At 43.1% G+C, this 26,001-nt stretch overlaps 2 protein-coding genes across 2 annotated transcripts; one reads left to right on the top strand and one right to left on the bottom strand.

Moving 5' to 3' along the window:
* Nucleotides 1-1,640: 1,640 nt before the first annotated feature.
* Nucleotides 1,641-13,685, top strand: LOC105054923 (vacuolar protein sorting-associated protein 55 homolog). The gene is made up of 5 exons (XM_010936568.4): nucleotides 1,641-1,830; nucleotides 12,662-12,826; nucleotides 12,948-12,987; nucleotides 13,082-13,166; nucleotides 13,256-13,685. The coding sequence occupies exons 2-5, from the start codon at nucleotides 12,728-12,730 to the stop codon at nucleotides 13,446-13,448; spliced, it is 417 nt and encodes a 138-aa protein (XP_010934870.1). The 5' UTR covers nucleotides 1,641-1,830; nucleotides 12,662-12,727; the 3' UTR covers nucleotides 13,449-13,685.
* An 8,815-nt stretch (nucleotides 13,686-22,500) lies between these two features.
* LOC140852940 (uncharacterized) lies at nucleotides 22,501-24,117 on the bottom strand. Its single transcript, XM_073246931.1, has 2 exons — nucleotides 23,436-24,117; nucleotides 22,501-23,352 (listed from the first exon to the last, which is right to left on the bottom strand). Exons 1-2 carry the CDS (start codon nucleotides 24,111-24,113, stop codon nucleotides 23,101-23,103), a joined length of 930 nt encoding a protein of 309 aa, XP_073103032.1. The 5' UTR covers nucleotides 24,114-24,117; the 3' UTR covers nucleotides 22,501-23,100.
* Nucleotides 24,118-26,001: the final 1,884 nt, after the last annotated feature.

Here is a 26,001-nt window from a genome sequence, read left to right on the forward strand (position 1 = left end):
ATTGGGACAGAGCTTTTAGAGGCGAGATTTAGCATTGTCAACTTTATTGAACTTAGATTTATTGTTTTAGTAAAAATTTTATTGGATGTAAGACATTTGATTTAATTACTTGAATTACAGTTGAATAATAATTATTTGAATTTATTCCGCTGCGATGCATTGATATCGTGATGAGATGCCTTGCATGCTTATGGAGAGAGTTCTTCATGAGTATGCAGCGGTTGCTGCGACCCTCGATCCACAAATCTCGAATCGAAGGCGTGACAAATATCATAATTAAATAAATAATATTTTTTCTTCACTTGATTCACCAAGGCCACTGTATTTGATTATACCCCATTAATGTACTTATAGCTTCGATACCATAATTAAATAAATAATATTTTTTTTAGACTCACACACACATCCTCATCCCCTCTTATGGTCTAAAACTAGTAGACTAAAGCTATAAAAACTTTTTCTTTTTCTTTTTCTTTTTTTTGGTAGGGGGAAGGGGTGCTATGTAACCTGATCATCTCCACATGTAAAGTAAAATCTTATTAATAATTTATTTTTTTTAAAAAAAATAATGGCGACTTGAACTACAATGGAGCCAGCAAGATTTTTATGCTCGACATTCAGGGCATACATCATATAACAATTATGTTTTTTTCTAAATTATTAATTTTTATTATTACAAGAATTAGATGTTTTTAATAACCTCATAATATGGTTATGCTCTTCTACTCTTCTGGTGCATGAAAAACTAATTATTCTTGGTTAGATTACTTGAATTTTCATTGTCTAGGTCCTTCTTATGAGCAAAGTATATACCATATTTTCCTACCAGGAATGCACAATTAATATCCTTTATATTAAATATATTATAATCTTTATATTAATTTTACATCTATACACAGCGTTTAGTAGCATATAGATTACATGTAATTTTGTAATAAATAATCAGATTATACTGTTTATTTCGTTATTTTTATAGGTAATGCTGTATTATATGTAATGTAGTATTATCTTAAAAAGAGATAATCTGTTTGTCTAGAAGAAGATAGCTATGTGATTACATGTAATCTTACAATCCTGTAATTTTTCAATAAGATAACTTCAAGACCAAAATACCTCCATCAAAATAAATTATAGATAGTCCTAATTGATAAAAATAGAAAAAAAATATAATGGGTGATGTCACAAAAAATAGTTGGTCTCAAAATTAAATTGCCCCTCTAGAAAATAGGCAATGATCAATAAGCAAAAATCAAAATACTTTGAAAAAATTAACTTATATTTCATATAATCTCAATTATATATCAAATACTGTAATATATAATTTTTTATAATTTTATAATAATATTATTATATTTATCAAATATTAAAATATAAAATTTTTTATATTTTTATTAGATAATTATATTTTCTCTGTAATCGTATTATCATAATAATATTATCCATGTAATGTACCTTAGTATCGTGTAATCATCCCCTTAACAAAATCCAGTGCTTTTCGGTCCCTATTTCAAGGGAAACCCAAAACAAGCTCGTCAAATGTGAGGTAAGGATAGGTGCCACCTAAGCATTAGGTCGGTTGTACTCTCCCTTTCTGGGTCCCCCGTAGCTTTTAGGTTTCTTCATGCCCTCGCCTTTTGTTTGGTTCCTTCAATCACAGGGGAAGGCGAAGCAGCCAGAAGGAACGGACCCATTACAGAGCTCCGATGCCTCTTCTATGGATTTAGGAATCTCCCAATTAAACCCTAGATTCTCGAACGGAGATCCAAGGGACGTAGCCACTTCCCAATTCCCAAGTCCCTTCGCCAGAACCCTTGCTTTTCCGGCAACCTAGTACGTGAATCTGTACTCTTTTCCATGTCATTTTAGATTGAGATCATTTAGGGCATTAGGTTTTTATCTTCTACCATCTTCTTCTTTTGCTGATTAGATTTGTGTAAGTATGTCGGAGCTATCTGGATTTTGGGGGGAGAGAGAGAGAGTTTGCGGCAGCAAAAAGTTCCGATCTTTGCATTTGATGAGTTACTAGTTGATCCGTAGAGAATAGGGTACCGTTCCTCATGTTTTTAGTCTTTTCCACCGATAGATTGCATTTTATTAGTGTTTTCTCGAATTATCGAGAGAAGCTTGTTGCATAAGATACAGCTATGTGCTGTTTATGCTGGGATTTGATTCATGGCCAATTTTTCCATGCCAATTTTCTTTCATAGATATCATTGCATCATTTTTTTTTATTTTTTTAATGTGTTTTGATATGCTTCAACTGTTAATAACTAGGAAGATATTACCTTGACGTGTAGATGAATTCGTCTGTTGTTGTTCTTCTTCCTGTTTTTCTTTTTGTTATTAGAATTTTGACTTCACCTCGAGGTGAATTACTTCATAGCTAATTATATTTGACTGCATGCATTCTTTTACGTTAAGTGCCTTTAAATTTCTTTAGTGTTAATTGAGATGCCTTAAATAGTAGTCAGAGCTCATTCTCCGAGCAGCTTTTAAATTAGTGGCATGTATTTATGCTTTTGCAAGGATAAAAGGAGAAGGAAAAAAGATGTGGTGGTGCAAGTCAGGTATATTGTCCCCATTCCACCTAACATTCTATGGTTCGGTTGGTCAATGCTTCATCAACACCACCTCACCCCAGCTACCAAAGATTTGCTTAGACTGATACCAAAAACAACATAAGAACTAGAAAAGGGGGTCATTTCATTGAGTGCTATAGGTGAATGATCTCATCATCTGAATTCTCAGGCAATTAGATGCTCTGTGAATGTCAACAAAATAAGAGAGAGTGGTCCCTGTGCCATAACCTTCTGTTAACAACAGAATAGACACATTGCTCGCCATTGATTATTATTGGAGAACCTCGGCAGGAAATTTAGTTTGCTTCCATCTTCTCCACAAGCTCAGCGAACCCAGATTTATCGACATCTCAAAACATAGGGATTGTTCGAGAATGATAGGGAAATTGTTCAACATAGTCTTCCCATTAGCAGTGGATTTTGGTTATTGATGATATGTCTGCAATTTCTCAGATTATCACCAGGAAGACCCTTGCGAGAATTTTGAAATCTTCTGAGATTGCTAAGAGTGTCATTTTGTGCCACCTGGTGAAATGTGTGGAAGAATAACCATGGTTTCCCAATACAATTAGAAGAGTTTCATAAGCATGTTAATGTCTTACCTCACTCTTGACAGAGTGATGGACGCTTTGCTCTATAAAGTCGGATTCTTGTTACCATTGTAATTTCACATATAGGTTGTAAAGCATGGAAGACAGTGTCATACGGTGGCTTTCTTAGACAGGGAATGCTTGCTTTAAAAGCTTCAACTCTCTGTATTTCCAAAATGAAGGTATTAGTTGGATCAAAATCTAAATTCATTAAAATTTCTGGAGATGAGACCAATTTCATGGGATTGTTAACAGAGCCTTCAAAATTCACTTACAACTAGGGATTCAAATGGGCCTGGTCTCCATGGTGCATATCCAAATTCAAAACACAGTCAGATAACCTGGTCTGAGTAAGTCTTACGCACAATCAGTTGACTGCTAACCATCAATCTTTATCCCAACTATTTCGGTGTCGGCTTTATGAGTACTCATTTGCCAACACTTCCTATTAGTGATGCAAATACTGAATTCTAGCTTCGAAACCTTTATGCATCCTGCTCAAGATTAGATTGTAGCTTCAAAGCAAGTAAAAATTGTTTGAGGTGAAACTTGATTTGTGGGCTGTGCGGTACGCAAGTTTTTTGGTTGTTTAGGTGAGACATTTAAGGCTAATAGTGACTAGGAGTTAATTAGGTCTTCAAGATTCTTATTTGTAGTTTGGTTATTCCTTCTCTAACAAAGAGAGTGATCTGCAGGTTGACCATGTATACTGCATATGAAGTGCATGAATAGTTTGGGGCTTTGATAAATCAATATTTACCGTGTTTGGTGGATAGATGAGGTTAGAAGGATGAATGGCCTCCATCCATCATTTGGTTCAAAAAATTATAGGAAGAATGGATGTAAAAGTAGGAGTTGTCCATCCACTTTGGCCCACGAATTTGCATCCTTCCAAATTAGGAGGATGCAAGGAAAGATGGATGGGCACTAATGGATAGATTTTTGCATTGATAAAATTATCTTTTATTAATTTTTTGACGAAACTATTATATTTTTTTTCACTTTTTCATTCATATTTTTATATATACTATTAATCATATACTATTAAATTTTATTATTAATTATTTTAATTTTAATTCATAATTTTGATAAATATAATTAAATAATTAGAATTATCTTCTATTTATATATTTTTATTTACTATTTTTAATTAACTATTTGTATAATATTAAGTAACTATTTAAATTAAATTATTTATTAATTAGTTATTTATATAATTAACAATTAATTAATATTTAATTTATAAAAATATTTATTAAATTAAATTAAATATTTATATAATTTTTTATATAATTATAGATTATAAAGATTATAAATTTATATATTCTTTACTTTTTTAGTATAAATAAGTATTATAAATTGATAATAGTAATATTTTTATTAGTTTAGTAAAATTTTATATGCATATCATCCATCCTCCTTTTCATTCTTCCTATACCAAATAGAGGAGGAAATCATTTCTATCTATCCTTCCATGTTTCACCAAATATATGAAAGGATATATGGAAGATCCATTTATTCTCTCTCTCATCCATCCTTCTTTCTCCATCCATCCTTCGTACCAAACAGAGGGCTAGAGGTATTTTCTTTGATGAATATTGGTGACATTTGCAATATCTTCTAGTTGGTTGTCATTCCAATTGTTCCATTTTTGGTTGAAAAGAATTTTTAAATGACATGCCCAAGACTAATTACTGATTTCTGTTTAATAAGCTATTGCTTCCTTCCCAGTCTGAAACCTTCCGATTATCATTATTTATTCTTATTGCAATTTATGTTTCCATGTGAGATATTATTACCCAATCTTCTAATGTATTTGCCACGTTTGGCATCAAAATTTGCTATTAGATTTCTCATTAGTTATGGTGTTCCAGCACAGCAACCAAGCTTTTGGATTTGTTGGTTAATCAATGTAGTTTAGTGCTCTTCTAAATTGATCTGTCAAATTGGAAGTTGTTAGATTATAGTTTATTCAGAATTGTCAGTCAACTATGAAAATGTTTTGATAGCTCCTATAATCGAGCACTTAATGCAAATGGACATGGCATGGCTATGAAATAGATTGGCAACGGTCTTAGCAATCTCAAGTTAGAATATGCATTCTGGAGTTAAAGGATTTGCATTGTTTATAACAATAACGTTTGATTAACAAGAAAGGAGGGAGGCAACCCCTTAAATCGTGTGCCTTCCATGTAGAGGGTGGGTACTTTATGGGTTCAAACCAGAACTCTTGCCAAACTTAATGAGCTTTGACTTGCTTATTTATGGTTTGACCAAACTATGACTTTCATCGATCTCCTAGTCCCCTGTCAGATCTTTGGTTATTCTGACTCTAGATTAAAGCATAAGATGTGTATGATACTATTTTGATATGGAATATTGTGCTGCCTCCAGCTAATATAGGGGTTTATGTCCCATGATCACCATCTAATGACTAAAACTGCTGAGAATTTCTCCATAGAATACAGAGGTGCAATGATTGTCAATCCCCATTTGAAGAATTTGTTTCTTTGTGGAGGTTTTAATGCATGTCATGACTGTTGATAAAACCTTCTTCTGATCCTTCCCAATCTGTCCTCGAGCGATCAGTGGAGTGTGGTTTTCAGAAACACATTAGCGGTATTAATATCCTGATCGGAAACTACAGTTACTAGACTTTTGGTTGCTTCTGATCTTGAAACTGATATTGAACCTCCACTTCCTTAAAAATTGAATTGTGATTCGTCATGGGCTTGGAACTAGCATTAAGAAATTTACCAACAGCCAATTGCAGACAATGGAATCCATACTCTTAACATTCGAAGTTCATAACCTTCCAGGCTATTGATCTCTCTCTTGAATAGAGTTCAGAAGTGCTTGACAATAAACACTTTGAAAGTTTGTGCGATGTCAAATGCTATCATTTAAAAGAACAAAAAGATTTTGAAAATCATTTTTAGAGTTGTCATATGTTCCAACTTTGAACCATGCTAAATTGCCACTTGTTCAGGAAGTAGTTGAAGGCACAAGAATATTTAGCTGCCAGGCCCTACAGATTGATGCATGAGCAAAGAATGCCGTACCGGGCCGAACCGCCCAGTATGGGCCGTACCGAACCGGACCGGCGGCCAACCGATCCGATTTGGCCATTTTTTTCGAAAAATAGCTTCGAACCACACCAAACCAGACGGTTCGGCATGGTTCGACGCCATACCGTCCAAAATCGGACGGGTATGGCTCGGTACGGTTTGGTTCGACATTGAACCGAACAGTATCGACAAGCTTCATGTGGGGGGCGGGGGGGTTGTAGTGGGGTCTGGGCTGTCTTTTAGTGACAGCTTAGGTGCTTTGTCTGAGAGACTCAAGAGCTCTCTCAGAACTTTCGAGCTTGTCTGAGAGGAAAACGAGATGTTGAAAAAATTAGAAAAAGAGAAAAAAATTCTGTCAAATTGCAGCATTAGATCGAGGAGATGCTGATTTTTGGTCGGAAGTAAGGTAATGTATTATTATTTTAGTAAATATTTTATTTTTTATATTTTTGTTATTAAAAAAAGATAAGAACGAAGAAGTATGAAAATAAGAGAAAATCATGTTAAAATTTTTTGATTTGGTATGATTTGATCATATATGATAGATCTTTGAAAAATCTACATGATGACACTAAAATCGTTGATTTTTATTAATTATATATATTTTAAATATTTATATATATATTTATTCATAAAAAAATTATTAAAAAAATAAATTCAAAAAAATAAAAAATCAGAGCTTCAGAATCATGTTTAGAATAATTCAAACTATTTAAATTTAACCTCAAATTTTTTTGAATTTGTTAAAATTAAAAAATATTTTTATAATTATTTAAATAATAAAAAATATTATCAAATAAAAAATATGTAAAAATAGTGTTATATTTTAATTAATTTAAAAATATTATTTGAAGCATATAACATATTTTTTTTGAATTTATAAGTTTTAAAATTATTATTAAAATTTTTTTAAATTTATATATAATATTTTTTAATAATTATTAAACTATTGTGTTTTGTTATACTTGCAGAAATTTGTAAGAAAAAAATTCAAAGTGTGACATTCATTGACTTTCATTAATTATATATATTTTAAATATATATATTTATTTATAAAAAAAATATTAAAAAAATAAATTAAAAAAATAAAAAAATTAGAGTTTCAGAATCATGTTTAGAATAATTCAAGCTACTTGAATCTAACCTCAATTTTTTTTAAAATTTTTGAAATTAAAAAATATTGTTATAATTATTTAAATAATAAAAAAATATTATCAAATAAAAAATATATAAAATTACTATTATATTATATTTAATTCAAAAATATTATTTGAAGCATATAACATATTTTTTTGAATTTATGAGTTTTAAAATTATTATTAATTTTTTTTTGAATTTATATATAATATTGTTTAATAATTATTAAATTATCGTGTTTTGTTATACTTGCAGAAATGAGTAAGAAAAAAATTCAGAGTATGACATTGGTTGGGATCATGGCGAGATGTTCTCGGCTCGGCATCATTGAAGATGCAAATGATGCAACACAGAGTTCAAAAGAGGAGGTATGACTAGGTTGAAGCAGCACCTGGCTGGTGGTTATCCTGATGTGTCTATGTATCGAAAATATCCACAGAAGGTCCGACAGTTGATGAAGAAGGACTTCGTTGATTCGAAAGTAGTGAAGGAAAGAACAAAGCAGAAAAGGATGGAAGTGGACCGTTGAGCTGCAGAGCCACCTTCTTATCACTCACAAGAGTCAGAGAAGGCTTTCGCTTTAGATGATGAGGAGGCACAGATTGAGGCTGTCATTCAGGTGAGCTTGGCTGATCAGTATCGGCAAGAGGAGATGGTCAGGTATAGAGAGCGATTTGGACCATCATGCTATGAATCGAAGTTTGGATCAGTGATCGATGGGGGAGAATTCGAATTCAGGAGGACTACTTCAGTCAGAGAGCCCGATCGTAGAGGGAGCAGACACAGCATGTCATCTTTGTTGGAAACTTTTAGGAGGAGGTCCTCCAAAGATATTCCAGCAGGAGCCACCTTCCATGATTTAAATCCATATGCTTTTTGCAGCAAAAATTCAAAGTAGCAGAGGATTGACACTATAGTGAAAAAGGATAAGTGGTGAGCTAATAGATCATGATTTTATTTCCGCCATATTCCAGCAAATGCAGCAGGCAATCCTTACTATCGATCTGTTATTTCAGCCATAGAGGCTGTCAGTCAGGATGTAGATCCGTCAGGATTTAAGGACATCTATGGTTAGCTTCTTGACAGTAACAAGGAGGATCTGCAAAGATGGATTGCTTCTTACAAGAATAAATGACCTACATACGGACTGACAGTGATGTGTGATGGTTGGACCAATCCTATTAGACTGAGCATCATTAATTTTTTGACATACTGTAATGAAAAAATATTTTTTCACAAATCAATTGATGCTTTAGATAAGATGCACGATGCCACATATATCTTTGGTCTGATGGAGGAGGTGATTGATTCAATGGGTGAGCAGTATGTCGTGCAGGTCATTACAGATAATGGGTCACAATATAAAGCTGTCGGAGAGTTGCTGATGGAGCAGCGACCGCAGATATACTGGACCCCATATGCTGCATATTGTATTGATCTTATATTGATGGATATTAGAAAGATTTGTAGGGTATAGCAGGTAGTGGAGATTGTCCAAACTATTACTAGATTCATCTACAATCACACATGGGTCCTTTTATTGATGCGGATATATACTGGAGGAAAGATCTTAAGATCGGATATCATACGATTTGCTACCAACTACATAGTACTTGATAGTCTTCTTCAGAAGAAAGCAGCCTTACGTCAGATGTTTGTCAGTGCTGAGTGGCAGGAGAGTGGATGTGTGAGGACCGACACTGATGGAAGTCACGTGGAGAACTTGGTGACGAGTCAGTCATTCTGACGGTGGGCTAAGAATGTAGTGAAGGCTATTAAGCCATTATATGAGGTACTTTGCACCGTGGATAGTGAAAGATATCCTCAGATGGGCTTTTTATATTACATGATGAAAAGGATAAAGAAACAGATCAGTGAGAATGATCCGAAGCATGCTTAAGAATTCATTAACATCATTGAGCGTCGTTGGGACTATCAGATGGATAGAGATTTACATCTAGTCGGCAAGCACAGATTCAAGGATATTTAAAATATTTTTTTATACTTATAAAAGTATACTTAATCAATTATGGAATTTATCTGCAGCTTATTATTTGAATCTGAAATTTTAGTATATCATTCCTGGGATAGATATGGATAATGAGTTTCTTGCTGCTCTTCGTAATATGGTATATAAGATGATGTCCGATCCAGAAATCGCATCATTGTATCTGCAAGAAGTATGCTAGTTTAAAACAGATATGATTATTCAACTGAATTCAATCTGTACTTAACGATATATTTATAAATTTAATAAATATATTTTTTTACAGAAGAAATAGTTTAGAGAGGGATCAGACAGTTTTGGAGTCCCATCAGCTGTCGTAAGCAAAAAGTAGATGAATCCAGGTAAATTATATATCAATAATGAGCAGCATAGATTGACATCAAATGCCTAATAATATCATAAAATTTGATATGTAATTTTGCTTTTGCAGCTGAATGATGGATTCATTTTGAAATGTTCGCAGAATATTTGAGAGGTATGGCTGTCCGCATTCTTTTCCAAACGGTCTCTGCTAGTGGCTGTGAGTGCAATTGATCGATTTTCACTTTTATCCACAGCAAACAGAGAAATTGTTTGATTCAAAAATATCTCAATGATCTTGTATATGTTCACTATAATCTGAGGTTGAGATTAAAATGCATTCAGAAGGAAGTACAACTGAAGTACACTGATCCGATATTAGATGATTGTGCTAACGAGGATGACGATTCGATCATTGGATGGTTTGCAGGTCAGCAGCATGAGTCAGAGCTTGATGAGTCAGGGTCTCCTCCACGACTAGCCAATGTGGCAGCTAGGGAGATCAGGATGGATCCAGGATAATGAGCAGAAAGAAATATTCCGCATAAAGTTCTAACTGATCAGCCACAATCTGAGGGGACACAGGGGACTCATTCATCACATGACTCTTTATTCGATACATCCTCATAGAAGTTTGAGTGACAAATATTTAGACGAGGTCGGCAGTCAGCAACAAAACATCCATCCTTTCAATTATAGAAAACTCAGTTACAAAAAGGCACAAGGGAAAAAAAGAAAAGACAGTTGCACGTGCACCACTCTCGAGAATACAGAAGCTATTTGGCTCAGATTCGAAGATCAGGGAGAATGATGATGATACTAGTAGTAGTCATAGATCTGATGATCAGGAAGAAATTGGAGGACAGGAGACCACTGCTTATGAGACAGTCGTAGGATGATATTCGATTCACCGATGAGTTCCAGTTTACACATGCTACACAAGATAAGGATCATGGTGGACGAGTTAGTAGAGACCGTGGGGAGCTGATTTCATATAGACGACGGGCTCCTAGAGATCGTCTAGCACATGATGCAGCTGCAGACGATCTTGCATGTGGAGTAGGATCCATGAATGTATCTGGATCATCCTCGCATTATGGATCCTATTATTTGCAGCCACCTTATGATCCATATGGATATGGTGCATCCGAGACATCGTCTTCTAGTGGTTACTATCCTATATAGTCTGGAGTATCTTACGGATTAAATTTTGCTACTGATATATTCGAATAGACTCTTCCACAGCCATACCATCATCCTGAGGATACTTCTCAGAGTTAGAGTTTGAGTGAGAGATCTGAGATGTTTTACAATCCAGGGAGGATGCCTTATGGGATGAATATTCAGGAGTACAGTGTATCTTAATTAGAGGGTTGGACTGATATTCCTTCAGATTATACCAATGATCCAGATATCTACGAGTGTCACAGATACTCGACGAGATATTAAATACAGAGCAGATCTTGAAGTTAGTTTATCATTTTTTGTGCTTTATACTTTAAAAGTTTAGATACATTTTAATACACATTTATATATTTTTTTTAAATTTTAGGATGTTAGAATTGTAATATAATGTAAATAAATACATATTTGAAATTTTGGATCAAGAGTTCCTGTATCGCTATTGAACTCAAAAATTGAACCCAAATATGTCAATAATATGCAATATAATGTAATTGTGGGGTTGTATTTATGAATCAATAACTTGGAGACCCAAAAAAAAAAGAAACAAAACAAAAAAAAAATATACCGGTACTGAACTGGCACGTTGGAGCATACCATGTGTCGGTACGGTACGGTACCGGTATCATACCGTACCATACCGGTCCGGTGCCGGTACGCACTCCGGTATCGGTACAGTGGATCTTATGCATGAGTTTGTGTTCTTTTCATTTTTTTTTAAATTTTTTTTTTCTTTTTCTTTCTTGACTACAATGTTATTCAAAAAACGACAGTAATACTGATCTAATCGGATTCAACTAATATTTTCTCACAATAGTGATTATCAAAGACTTACAAAAATTTCTTAATGATGGTTGTTTTCTTGACTTGTATTAAATATGTAATCTGTGTTGAGTAAACAATTGAGTTCCCAAAGCTTTAGCTGATAGGGAAAGGATCAACAATATATATCAGGCTGAACAATCTAGCACTGTAATCTGAATAAATTTTGTCATATTTTAAACTATTATTTTTCACCCTATGTAAATTGGTTCTCTCAAAAAATTATGAGTTTCTTATGCTAGCCAACAAAGTCATTCTATTCAGTCATCCTGCGTTATTATTATTTTACTACTATTACTATTACTGTTACTGTTACTTCTGCTATTCCTATTTTTATTATTACTATAACTACTACTATTATTATTATCACAATACATTCTATGCTTGAATCAGATTTGATTTCATGATTAGACTCTTTCTTTATGTTTCTGGCTCTCCTTGTTCTTGGAACTTAAACTAGCAAAAGTTTTCTGATGGATGAAGGATTTCCTCTTGAGGGAAAGCTCAGCAAAGAAGGATTCACAAAGCTGGGTCGAAATAGTCCTGATTAAGTTTTTGGGTTAAAGTCATGGATTCGTATTCTATGCCTATTTTAGATGTTGAATATGTGTTATCTTACTGTAATGAGAGTTAGTTTTGTCAAGCACTGCTATAAGTGGAGACAAGTGTGGCATAGAAGCGAGGATGATATTTGGAAGTTTGGATTTTTTTGCCCCCTCTCTTAGCTCTACTGTGTGTTAAGCGCTTCTCTTCTTGGTTTTTTTTCTACTTAATGTTTTGGCTATTTGTCAAATATATGTTATCTATTTACGAATTATCAAGCCTGGTACCATGTTAATTATTTTTTCCTTGCATTCGGCTATACATAAATCTGCCCCACCTGGAACTGGAACTATGTAGCTTAAATTAGATACTGCATGCCTTCCCTTTACCTTGCATTTTGATTCTTATGGAGAAATATCTCAATCTTCATAGGTTCGAGCACACTGATCCATTTGATGCTCAAACTAGCCATTCAGTTGGAGCTGTATTAGACAAACAATGGCAGGTTTATCACGTAGTCTGCTTGCATGCCTTCACACTGGACAGCTTGCGTTTTTGGCAATTTTAGTAGCTGGTGGAATTACATTGCAAGTTTTGGTGAGTATATTCTCATTTCTCACCATTGGTTTTGTCTTGCTGACATATGTTATAAAAAATAACTGCTGCCTTCCACAGGCTCTGATTTCTTTTTATTGTTATAATTATTTTCATGTGTTAGGCATGCGCTCTATACAATAATTGGTGGCCTATGCTAACAGGTATAGTGTAACGGAATTATGCTCTTTAACAATATACTTGTCACCAGTAAATGAACATAACTTTTTGGTAATATTGCAACTGGCCTTGGTGCAGTAATAATGTATGTGATTCTGCCCATGCCGTTGTTGTTCTTCGTGGGATCCAACAGTACTTCACTAATGTCCAGTGACGGAGATGGGTTAGTAGTTCTTAGATTTCACTAGACAAACCTCACTAATCAAAGTGTGAATTTTATTTTAACCATGGTTTTACGTTATGCTATCACAGATGGGTGAATTTCACTAAGTTCTTAACAGGGGCTTCGGTGGTAGGAAGCATCGCAATACCCTCCATCTTAAAGCATGCCGGTATCATTTGTTGGGGTGCTCTGTTGATGGAGCTTTCTTCTTTTCTGATTTTTGGTGTGGCTATTGTATGGTTCCTTCATATGAGCAATGAAGATAGTTACAGTATGTTCTGAGATTTTGGTGATGAATGCATATCGGTGTGAAAGAAAACATTACTGCATTCCTGTGCATGTACAGAGGCGTGCGTTTCATTGCATTAACAAGGGTCCCTTTTCAGCTGATATTCAACTGATAGACATTGAATTATATCTGTGAATCATTGATGTTTTTAGTATTGGGCTTCTAATTCATGTGTATGCTTTGAATGCTCGGCGCAGTCTAAAGTTCAGTTTTATTATCTTTCCTCTTTCCATGTTGTGTTACATTGTGCTTCTCTGCTTTTTATTGTTCTTTGTTTGCCTGAATCCCTGCCAAAATTTCAATTTTTAAAAAATCTTTCCCTTACCTAATTGTAGAGATGCCCTTTTTTTAGCTTTGGAAACTAAAATCTACGAACACCATAAAAAGCCCACCTGAAAGTTTTCATTGTGTTAAAGATAAATGAGGTAGAGGTACAGGTACAGGATTGCATAAGGTCATCATGGTGGTAGAAATTAACATGAAAACAAGAGAATAACATTTCGTTTACAGGTGGTCTGATAAGGAGCCTTTGACCATGGTATGCATGTCCCTCTCTGACTCTTTTACCAGCTTGCCTCTTGCACAGCATGAAGTACGCTTCTTTTCTCGCATACTCTGGTCTTAGTTCCATTTTCTGGAGGAACTCTCTCCTATTTTGTTCCTTCCAGAGTCCCCAAGAGATAGACAAATACCATGGTGCCCAGTCATGTCAAAATCATTTGGGTATGCTGTTGATCCTCCAATCAGACCACATAGCTCTAACTGAATTAGACCGCTCGTAGTTTGAAGAGATTGACAGCTGACTTCAAACTTTCCAACTTTCTACAAGTGATCTAACTTTAATGGTTAACTCTGCCTTGGTTCATGGACTCATGTAGGTACGAAGATTAATGCTTGGAGATCTTTACTGGTTTGGCATGTTAAGACTGGTCCAATTATGTTTTGTCTAACCTGGTTTGAAAAGACATACTTGCAGGCAATTCTTTGACGTCTGATCAGTTGGCTTTGCTCTTTTTTTTTTTTAATGAAATTGTCGTTATGCTTTGCGTCTATTTCATGCTAAAACTTTGAGTTATCTTGTAACCGGATGAGACTCTGGTCGTTCATTAGTCTGCAATGAAATTTGTTTATTGTTATCGTTGCTTTTTTTTAAGAGCATGAAATTTATGGGGTTATGGAGGACCCTTCAAAGAAAGGAAAGCATGTATATGTTTCACAAGGTATATCAATACTGTTAGCTATGTCGATTAATTGTTTATTGAGTTTAAATCATTTTATGAACTCAGATCGCAGTTCATTCTTTACTGTATATAATGAATGGAAGGAATAATCTGATTTTGATCTAAACTCGAACATTTGTTCTTAGAGCCATCGTTGTTGAGCCTTTCCAATGTATAATGATGACTGCATCTTGCTAGGAATTCCAACTTCATGGGACATCTAAACAAGGCCATTGTGAAATGGGGCTCGGTCTCGGCAAGGGTTGGATTGTTGGTCTTCGGATTTTTCTAAAACTGGTCAAAGTGGTCAAACTGTTGGCAACCACTCACAGGATGTTTTTAGGAATAGCAAGGTGGGAACTTCACCTCTCTCCGTGATGGTAAGAAGTCCAACTGGGGACGAGGAAGAGCATGGCAGGTCTTTAGGTGCCAGCAAGCTCAATGGTGTCGGGGGTGTGAAAACAACATACTTATCAACGTTTTTTTCCAGCTTATTCATCAATGTTTAATTGGAACTTTTGGGGAACATGATTCATAACAAATGGATCTCATGCTGATGCTATTTCATAACAAAACCATGTACATCAACGCATCCAAATTGGCATTGCTCTTCCAGCTTGTTCTTGAAGACCTAGGCACCTCAAAAATCAATTTGATGCCACCAATTTCACTAATAATTTTTCAAATTTGCTGCAATTGTATTTATAATCAGAATCGGTGCCACTAAGTTATTATTGGGAGTTAATGGTCAGAATGTCTTTTATGGTTTAGTCAGACGACCTGTTGGGATATACCGACCGATTTCTCTCACGCCGACTTATCGTCGGACCCGTCCGACCGACGTCCGACTCTACCGACTGCACCGACCGACGACTGCCGACACCGTCCGACTAAGTATATATCGGTCGGGCAGACCCTCTCCATTCCCGACTGGTCGAACTACGGAGTCCGATATCCGACTCCCGCAACGCGCCCGACTGACCATCGGAGGATCCCTGGGTTTTCACCCGACATTCCACAATCAGGCGCCGACATACAGTGGATCGGCTCCTCCGAATGCCGTACGACTGCTGTAGGCCGCCACCCTGACAAAGGCGTGCGGAGTAGCCGTCCTGGGATATTGTCCTACCTAAGACATGGGTCAGTCCCACGGCGATTTGACAGCCCCACGGCGACTCTGACAGTCTTCGATGATTTGACAACTCTCTCATTGTCTGCGCCATTAATGACGGTGCCATGCCGCGCTCTACTATTTAAGCGGAGAAGGCAACAGTGCTGGAGGAGGTCCCTTCGAAATCTTTGGGCTTACTCTCTCTCTCTCACTGAGCTCCTTGATTCTTTTCTACTGTTGCCTAGTCTCCTCTCTGACTTGACCGTCGGAGGATCCCCGACCGGAGTCATCTCCGGTCAGTGTGGACTTCCCTTGCAGGTGCTCGTTCCCGACGATCAGGCGATGAGGGGATTAGCCGCAACAGATTTTGGCATGCCAGGTAAGAGGGGCGACGCAGGGATCACGACCCCCACAGAACTCGAAACATCCTTTCGAGATGACAAGAACCAGAGCTCAGCGATCGAAGGCCATCGGATCGGCAAGACACTCTTTCCGTCGGGAAGAGGTCTCTCCTCCACCCTCCATGGCGGAACCTAGCTCTTCGCATCCTGTGGTGACCACGGAGGCGCAGATCGCGACGATCGTGACGTAGATGACCGTGCTGACGGACGCGGTCAAGAGCCTTCAACAACAACCAATCCGGTTGCCGCACTCACCGGCGGAGCAACCGGCGGCACACCCGATGCCCTCCAGGAGCAGCCGCCGACGCCCACGTCGGTCTCCATCCCCTCCTCGGGAGTAGCTGTCACAGCACTCCCACCGAGAGGAGGAGAGGCGGCCACGGCTTGATACCCATCGGTCTCGACGGCCGTCTCCTTCCCAACTGGAACGAGCAAGGAAGGAGAAGCGATCGCGAACACCGTCCGCCTCCCTCTCAAATTCATCGGGAGACTCCACCCCCAGGGTCTCTCAGCACCGACGGGCCGACGACTACGAATGCAGGTTCGAAGAAATCGACCGTCGGCTAGCCTAGCTGCAGGTGGATGGACAGAAATCCTCGAATGACGTCGACTTCCAGACCGCCCAACCTCTCTCCCGACTCATCCTCGATGAGTCGATCCCTAGTCGGTTCAAAATGCCCGATGTGGAGCCCTATGATGGCTCCACCGATCCAGTTGACCACATGGAGAGCTACAAGGCTCTCATGACGATCCAAGGGGCGACCGATGCTCTTCTCTGCATCGGCTTCCCCGCTACACTTCGCAAGGCTGTCAGGGCCTGGTACTCCGGCCTCCGCTCAGAAAGTATTCACTCCTTTGGACAGCTTGAGAACTCTTTCGTGGCCCACTTCAGCACCAGCCGAAAGCTACCACGAACCTCGGACAGCCTTTTTTCCCTCAAACAGGGAGAAAATGAGACGCTCCGACACTTCGTGATGCGATTCAACGCGGCCACGCTCGAGGTTTGGGATCTCAACGAAGACATAGCTATCTCAGCCATGAAGAGGGAGCTAAGGGGATACCGATTTACATACTCCTTGGACAAGACTCTCCCCCGGACATACGTCGAACTGCTGGAGCGTGCGTACAAATATATACACGCGGACGAAGGAGCTTCCGATCAGCGCTTGACTGAGGCCAAGGGCCCGAAGGAGAAACGAAGGAAGGGTCGGGCCCCTGTCGAGCCTAGCAGGCCCTCGATCGACAAACAGGTCTCGCCCCAGCGACGGAGCCCGAGGTCACCTCGACGGCGAAGTCCGAGGCCGATGCATCCCAGGTATGACTCCTATGCTCCTCTCTCTGCTCCTCGTGCGCAGATTTTGATGGAGATTGAAGGGGAAGAATATCTGCGACGGCCTCCGCCTTTGAAGGCAAAGGGCCTCGACCGACGAAAGTACTATCGATTTCATCGGGGCCATGGCCACAACACCGAGCAGTGCATCTAACTCAAGGATGAGATCGAGGCCCTCATATGCCGAGGGTATCTCGACAAATTCTGGAGGAACTCGTCACCGACCGACGATCCCAGTCGACTGAAGAAGCAACGAATAACTAGCCCACGGTCGGGATCATCAACATGATCTCCAAACGACTGGGCCTGGGGACGACTGCTGAAGGGGAGCCGACGAAGAAGTTGCGCCAAGACGATGTAATTACTTTGACAGATGAAGATGTTCGGGGTATCCAAACTCCCCATGACAACGCTGTTGTTGTCTTGGCAACAATAGCAAATTATGATGTAAGAAGGATCTTTGTGGATAATGAAAGTTCGACGAATGTTCTGTTTTACTCGACCTTCTCCCGAATGCGACTGTCGGCTGACCGGCTCAAGAGAGTCTCTACACCCCTGGTAGGTTTTGTTGAAGATGCAGTCACGGTGGAAGGGGAAGTTACTTTGCCCGTGACGGCTGGAATTGAACCACGACAAAGCACAGTCTACTTGACCTTTGCGGTCGTCCAAGTACCTTCGGCCTACAACGCCATACTTGGAAGGCCCGGACTAAACGTCCTCAGGGCGATAGTCTCGACGTATCATCTGCTGGTTCGGTTTTCGATCAAAAACGGAGTCGGAGAGATGCGCGGGGATCAACAGCTCGCTCGGTGATGCTTATAGATCTCTACTCAAACCAACGAATTGAAGGACTCCCTGACGGTCGACAAGTTGGACCAACGAGAAGAGGAAGAACGGGGTGAACCGGCCGAACAGCTTGTTCCCATCCCGATAACGGAGAATCCTGAATGAGTGGTCTGGGTCGGGTCTCAATTACCCAACCCCGAGCAACGGCAGCTAGTGGAGCTGCTGAAGGCCAATGCCGACGTATTCGCTTGGTCGACAGCAGATATATCTGGCATCCCTCTGGAGATGATGACTCACCGACTCAACATCGACCCAGCAATGAGGCCGGTGAGGCAGAAGAAGCGATCTTTTGCTCCCGAAAGACAGAGGGCCATTGACGAGGAAGTGGACAAGCTACTCGAGGTAGGCTTCATCAGAGAAATTACATACCCGGATTGGCTCGCCAATGTTGTCATGGTGAAAAAAGCCAACGGGAGTTGGAGAATCTGCATCGACTATACCGATCTGAATCGCGCCTGCCCAAAGGACAGCTTCTCACTCTCGAAAATCGACCAGCTGGTAGATGCGACGTCCGGCCATCGACTGCTCAGCTTCATGGATGCTTTTGTCGGATACAATCAGATCCGGATGGCGCCCGAAGATGAGGAGCACACAGCCTTCGTGACCGTCAAGGGCCTTTACTGCTACAGAGTAATGCCCTTCGGACTGAAGAACGTCGGAGCCACTTACCAGCGACTCATCAATAAGATCTTCAAAGACCAAATCGGGCGCAACATGGAGGTGTATGTGGACGACATGCTGGTAAAGAGCGCGCAGACTACAGATCATGTTCGAGATCTCGAATAAACTTTTCGCACTCTGCGACAACACCAGATAAAGCTGAATCCAAATAAGTGCACCTTCGGGGTGACTTCGGAGAAGTTCCTCGGGTTCCTCATTTCTCAACGAGGAATTGAGGCTAACCCTGAGAAAATAAAGGCAATCATCGACATGCGGCACTCGAACACCAAGAAGGAGGTCCAGCAGCTGAACGGAAGAATCATCGCACTCAGTCGATTCATCTCTCGGTCGGCTGAAAGATGCCTCCCGTTCTTCAAAACCCTGAGACAGGTGAAGGACTTCTCTTGGTCGGATGAGTGCCAGCGGGCCTTTGAGGACCTGAAAAGGTACCTGGCCTCCCCGCCACTGCTTGTGAAGCCGGAAGTCGGAGAGATGCTGTACCTTTATTTGGCCACTTCCCCTGAGGTGGTTAGCTCGATGCTCGTTCGGGAGAACGAGAGCCGAATCCATCAACCCATATACTACACCAGCAAAGTACTCCACGGTGCTGAAGCTCAGTACTCAAAGATCGAGAAGATGATATTCGTCCTGATCGTGTCTGCACAACGACTCCGTTCGTATTTTCAAGCACACGCCATCGTGGTCCTCACCGACCAGCCCCTGAGGGCGATATTGCGCCACCCTGACACATCGGGACGACTGACGAAATGGGCAATGAGGCTCAGTGAGTTTGACATTCAGTACTGACCGTGACCTGCCTTGAAAGCCCAGGTCCTGACCGACTTTATTGCGGAGTGCCCGACAACCGACCAAAGATCGGGAGGCGGAAGCCCCGGAGAAATTGCAACCTCCGAACCTGACCCCGGGTCTACCTGGGTGCTGCACATCAATGGAGCTTCCAATGCTCGAGGGAGCGGGGCTGGGTTCCTGCTCACCAACTCGGAGGGAATGGTCACCGAGTATGCCCTCCGATTCGACTTTAAAACCTCCAACAATCAAGCCGAGTATGAGGCGCTCCTCGTTGGCTGGAGGATGGCGAAGGAGCTTGAGATCGACAGCCTCAGAGTCTTCTCCGACTCTCAGCTGATCGTGGGGTAAGTCAAAGGCGAATTTGAGGCGCGAGATCCGACCATGGCAAAATATCTCCAGAAGGTGAAAGATCTCATGGCACGCCTCGAGTATTTCGAGATCTCCCACATCCCTATGTCGGAGAACGCTCGAGCCGATGCACTCTCCAAGCTTGCGACTTCAGCTTACGATGCCTTGGGTCGGACGCTCGTGGAGAATCTCAAGCAGTCGAGCATCGATAGGGCCGAGGAAGTACTGCAATTGGCAGCCGAACCAAGCTGGATGGATCCGATCGTTCGATACTCGACCGACGGAATCAGCCCTGAAGACCCCACGGAAGCCAAACGGCTCCGATGGGCGGCCTCCCAATACGTGATAATGGATGGCCGACTCTACAAAAGATCGTTCTCCCTTTTCCTGCTCAAGTGTTTGGGACCGACTGATGCGGACTACGCGCTCAGAGAAGTACATGAAGGGATCTGCGAAAACCACTTGGGAGGCAAATCCTGGGCCTACAAAGTCCTACGGCAGGATTACTACTGGCCCACTATGAGAAAGGATGCGGCTGAACTGATTCAGAGGTGTGAGCCATGTCAGAAGTACGTCAATATACAACACCGACCAGCCAGCCAAATCACTCCTATTGTCGCCCCATAGCCCTTCGCCCAGTGGGGGATCGACATACTCGGTCCTTTTTCCCCGGCATCTGGCCAAAAGAAGTTCATAGTCGTCGCAATCGACTACTTCACAAAGTGGGTAGAAGCCGAATCTTTGGCGCAAATCACCGAGCGCAAGATGGAAGATTTCGTCCAGAAGTCCATCATCTTCAGGTTCGGACTACCGCACACCATTGTTACCGACAATGGACGATAATTCGACAACCGAGACTTTCGGAAGTTCTGCGCAAGATTTTATATCATACACTGGCTGACCTCGATCGGGCACCCACAGTCCAATGGCGAGGTCGAGGTGACCAATCGGACTATTCTGCATGGACTGAAGACCCGACTAAATGAAGCCAAAGACTTTTGGGTCGAAGAATTGAATTCCGTCCTATGGGCGTACCGAACGACACCCCGTGTCCCGATCGGAGAATCTCCTTTCAGCTTGGCCTATGGGACGGAGGTGATGATACTGCTCGAGATCGGACTACCATCGACCAGAGTCGAGCAGTATCATGAGCCGGGCAACTCCGAGTGTCGGAGAGCCGACTTGGATCTCTTGCCCGAACTCCGACACGAGGCACAGCTCCGTATGGCTTTCTACCGACAAAAGGTGGCCCAGTACTACAATGCTAGGGTTAAGCCGAAGCTTTTTGGACCCGGAGACCTGGTCTTAAGGAAGGCGAAAGTCTCGAAGCCCCTGGACCGAAGGAAGTTATCCCCGAATTGGGAAGGACCCTACAAGATAGCGAACACCTACGGGCCGAGAGCTTACCGACTCGAGACCCTAGAAGGGACGGCCATCCCCCAGACTTGGAATGCCGACAATCTGAGGTTGTACTACCAATGAACTTTGTATCCCCTCATCCGAAATACAAATTTAGTTTCAAAACTTCGGAGTTTGGAATCTCGACTCTTCGACTGTGGGTCGGCGCTCGCCAGAAGTACAAGCCCCGACGCCCCGACTTGGGCCCAACGTTCCGTTGGGGAATCAACGGCCCGATCGCCAACGACACATCAGATTGATATATCTACAATGACGGGAGTCACACTCCTTCTACAGTCAAACTCTCGGGCAAAATGATCGGCTAACTTGCCGACTTGGCCCCGACCAAGAAAGGCAAAGCGCCAACGCGACCAATGTTGCGTTCGCGACTTAACCGACCAGGTCACGACCGGTCGAAGGGTATTCGGCTTACCACTGTTTATCACACGCCGCGACGTATGTACCTGACCAAGGTCTGGGTAATGAGAACTCGACTTGTCATCATTTTTCCGACTGAACGCGTCGGACGCCATCCGATTGAACGCATCGGACGACATTCGACTATCGGATCCTACGGGATGATCGGGTCATCGAGCTATGTTCGGAGGTCGGTCGACCTTCGACTCGACGAACACGCCCGACTCACGTCTGGGCGACGAGCATTCGACTTAAGCTCTCAGCTGTCGAGTCATACGACAGTCGGGAGGCTGATCTAAAGTCGGAATTCGCTCTGCCGCGCGCTACCGACTATTCCAGATCGTTACCTGGGATCCTACCGAACGTCCTAACTAGTACGATGGGCTTACGACTTATGCATTCGAAAGCATCTCGACGAGTTACACAAGACACATCCCAGGATACATAGAGACAGAGAAAAAGTTGAAGTTAAAAAAAAAAAATTTTGATTCCATTGAAGCTCGAGCTAAGTTTATAAAATTAGGCCGAAACCCGATTACAAGTATATAAAGCAAAACAAAAACAACAAAACTTCGATTACTCTTCAGGGTCGGCTTCTTCCATCGAGAGAAGACCGGAGGCGATCGACGTGTCTTCTCAGGTCGGAGTAGCTTCAGTGGTCGGAGCCGCCGGGCCTTCGGTAGCCTGGTCTGCGTCGGCCTCCACTACGGTGGTGCGATCTCCCGACGATGGGTCGGTCGTCTCCTCCGCAGCTTGGGCCTTCAACTCTGACGGAACGATGCTACCGAGATCGAGCTCTGGATACAGGCTTCGGACGACTTTCCGAGCGTCCTCGTACCCCACTCGGTACGAGAGGAAGCCGCTCTCCAGAAGTTCCTCTCGGTATTCCTCGAAGTCGCGGAAGTTCTCCACGGCCCGACCCATGGCTTCTTTCGTCGACTCCACCTCCGCCCTTGCTATGTCCGCGTCGGCCTGAGCAGTGGACAGGTTCTCTTCAGCCTTGGCGAGATTCCCTAAGCTTACTCGGAGCTGCTCGCGTTCGGCCTTGAGTTCCTTGGCGAAGTCATCCCGCTCGCGACGCAGCCGGCGAATGGTGCAGGACTTTCACTTGGCGTCATCTCGGGCCGACTGCAGCTTGGTCCCCGAAGCGGCCAGAGCACCGGTGAGTCGGGAGACCTCCTCGGTGAGGCGGGAGATCTCCCCCTCAAGCTGGGCCTCTCGATCGACCGACTGCTGCAGCTGGTCGACCAACACCGCCTTGTCGGCTTCGACGGCCATGGCCTTGTCTTTCCAGGCCGCTCGAAGATCGCCGAATCTCCGATACCCGACCTCCAATTCAGACATATTGTAAATCAGCTGCAGACAACAAAACCGACCATCAGAATACCGAACTTGTGAAAGGCAACGACGAAAATGAAAAGTAAAGGGAGAAGACTTACCCGAATCACGGTCGGATAAAAGGAGGACAGCATGTCAGATACCCTCTGGTTCTTCATGACCTCATGATCGGCTGGGAGGATAACTGCCTGACATAGCCTCCTGGCCAAGTCATGGTTGGCCAGGGCCGATGCCCCTTTGGGAAACAGGGAGTCGATCGACGCTCCGCCACCGACCGACCTCCTGTCGTCACCGGGTGCCATCGGGGCCTTCCCTCGTGCGGACACCCAGGCCCTGACGTCGGAAATGGAGGGCATGCTCGAGCCCGACTGGGTCCCTCCCGAAGGCACGGCAGCCGCCGACGCAGGTTGTTCGGACTCGCGTGCCTCTTCCCAAACCTCTTCTGCCGGCTGAGCAGCCGGCACACCCTCGACCGATTCCTCGATCGCCCGTCCCTCGGGAGAGGCTGCTCCCTCGACCGATGGTTCCTCGGACGGGACTTCAATGGGCACTGTCGGCACCGACAGTGCAATGACCAGCTCCCGGTCTGACGTTCGTTCGGAGTCGGGCTCTGCCTTTGCCCCCGCCGGCTCGCTCGGCGGAGCTACCTGAGGCCTCTTGGGAGGCCGTGATGGTTCGGCCCCTTGCGCCGCCTCTTCCGTGCCGCGTATTGCCGAACATCGGCTGCCGTCAATCTCATCCTCGACGGCATATCTGCAATGACGACAGAGGATCAGCATCAAAAAAAAAATAAAAAAAATAAAAAAACAAAAACACAGACCTAGGCGAGGAACCAAGTTGAGACCGGCGTCATACAGGGCCTGCTCGGTGACGAGCTCCTTCTGCTTCGGCATCGAGATGTCCTTCAGACGGTGGAAGTCTTCCCAATCCTCGGCCTCCACCCGACTGTTCTCGTTTGGTTGGGTTCGGGGGTCCCCCCAGCGAGTAGGGAACCCCCAAGGAACGGAAGAAGAGACGAAGAAGAACTGGTTCTTCCATCCATGAATCGACGATGGAAGACCAGTAATAAAGGAGAGACCCTTCCGAGGGTTGAAATACCACCACCCTCGGGCTTTAGGGTGGGGTCGGAGAACAAAAAAAGCTCGAAAGAGTGAAAGACGAGGGTTGGTCGGCAAAAGCTGACACAACAGAGCAAAGCTGACTACCAGACGGACCGAGTTCGGTGCAAGCTGCGTCGGACACAGCCCGTAGTAGTCCAGCACGTTCCGGACGAACTCCGGAATCGAAAAGCGAAGATCGGCCCGGAGGTCCTCGACATAGAAGGCCACCTGGCCCGCAGGCGGGTTGTTAACCCGACCATTGGCTCCAGGGGCGAACAGTTGAAACTGCTCAGGGAGGCAGTACTGCTCCCGGAGCCGATCAACGTTCGGCCTCGAAAGTGAAGAGACCTCCACTTCCGGGGTCGACCGAGAATCATCAGTCGGGTTCTCCGATCGACTTCCTCGAGGAGACGTTCTAGCCATTACACTGGAATAGAAGTCAAAGGATAAGAGGAAGAAGGAAGAAGACTACGAGGAAGCGAGGAAGAAGGCAAAGGACAACGATGAAGGCTCCTAAGGAAAAAGGCTTTCTGAGGGAGGAAACGGGGACATTTACCTGAGGCAAGGGACCGCTCAACCAGAGTCTCGACAGCAAGTTTGGAAAGTGAAAAATCCGGATGCAGGTGACCCTGTATATATAGTGTCCTCTGACGGTCGAGATGAAAGCACGATCAGCGAGGATCTCCCAGATCGCGACACGTGGCGACATCTGGGCCCTCCTTCAGCCCGACGGTTCGACGCACCTGCCCTCAGTTCAGGCCACGCCACCTCCATCCGCCTGAGCGGATCCGGCCCAATGGCCCCCTGCCACGCGGCGGAAAAGCCGTGACGTTTTGCGTTCCCGAAGAGATGGCGGAAACGGCGGTTTCCATTCCCGATAGGATGCCCAACACCGATGGGACGTCTGACACCGACGAGTCGCCTGACACCCATAAGACACCTGACACCGGACCAACCGACGGTACGGTCGTCAGAGTCAGAACTTAATGCGATGGATGTCCACTCCTTTCGTCCGAAGCCACCGCCCACGAAAGGACGCCAGCCAGCACGCCATCCGACTCAGGAGTGGGGGGGCAACTGTTGGGATATACCGACCGATCCCTCTAACGCCGACTTACCGTCGAACCTGCCTGACCGGCGCCCGACTCTACCGACCGCACCGACCAACGACTGCCAACATTGTCCGATCGAGTATATGTCGGTCGGGCAGACCCTCTCCGTTCTCGACTGGCCGAACTGCGGAGCCCGATATCCGACTCCCGCAACGCGTCCGACTGACCGTCGGAGGGTCCCTGGGTTTTCACCCGACATTCCACAATCAGGCACCAACGTACAGTCGGTCGGCTCTCCCAAATGCCGTACGACTGCTGTGGGCCGCCATCCTGACAAAGGCGTGCGGAGTAGCCGCCCTGGGATATTGTCCCACCTAAGACATGGATCAGTCCCACGGCGATTTGACAGCCCCACGACGACTATGACGATCTTCGGCGATTTGATAACTCTCCCATTGTCTGCGCCATTAATGACGGCGCCATGCCGCGCTCTACTATGAAGCGGGGAAGGCAAC

This window comes from Elaeis guineensis, chromosome 12, assembly GCF_000442705.2.
Source record: "Elaeis guineensis isolate ETL-2024a chromosome 12, EG11, whole genome shotgun sequence".
NCBI classification, from domain to species: domain Eukaryota; kingdom Viridiplantae; phylum Streptophyta; class Magnoliopsida; order Arecales; family Arecaceae; genus Elaeis; species Elaeis guineensis.

Excerpts from the sequence above, each read along its gene's own strand:
- LOC105054923 (XM_010936568.4), top strand. The coding sequence starts at position 12,728 with ATGGCAGGTTTATCACGTAGTCTGCTTGCATGCCTTCACACTGGACAG. Across the intron at positions 12,827-12,947 it reads GAATTACATTGCAAGTTTTG|GCATGCGCTCTATACAATAA; the intron begins GTGAGTATATTC and ends TTCATGTGTTAG. Across the intron at positions 13,167-13,255 it reads ATGTCCAGTGACGGAGATGG|ATGGGTGAATTTCACTAAGT; the intron begins GTTAGTAGTTCT and ends ATGCTATCACAG.
- LOC140852940 (XM_073246931.1), bottom strand. The coding sequence starts at position 24,113 with ATGCTGATCCTCTGTCGTCATTGCAGATATGCCGTCGAGGATGAGATT. Across the intron at positions 23,353-23,435 it reads TTTATCCGACCGTGATTCGG|CTGATTTACAATATGTCTGA; the intron begins GTAAGTCTTCTC and ends TGTTGTCTGCAG.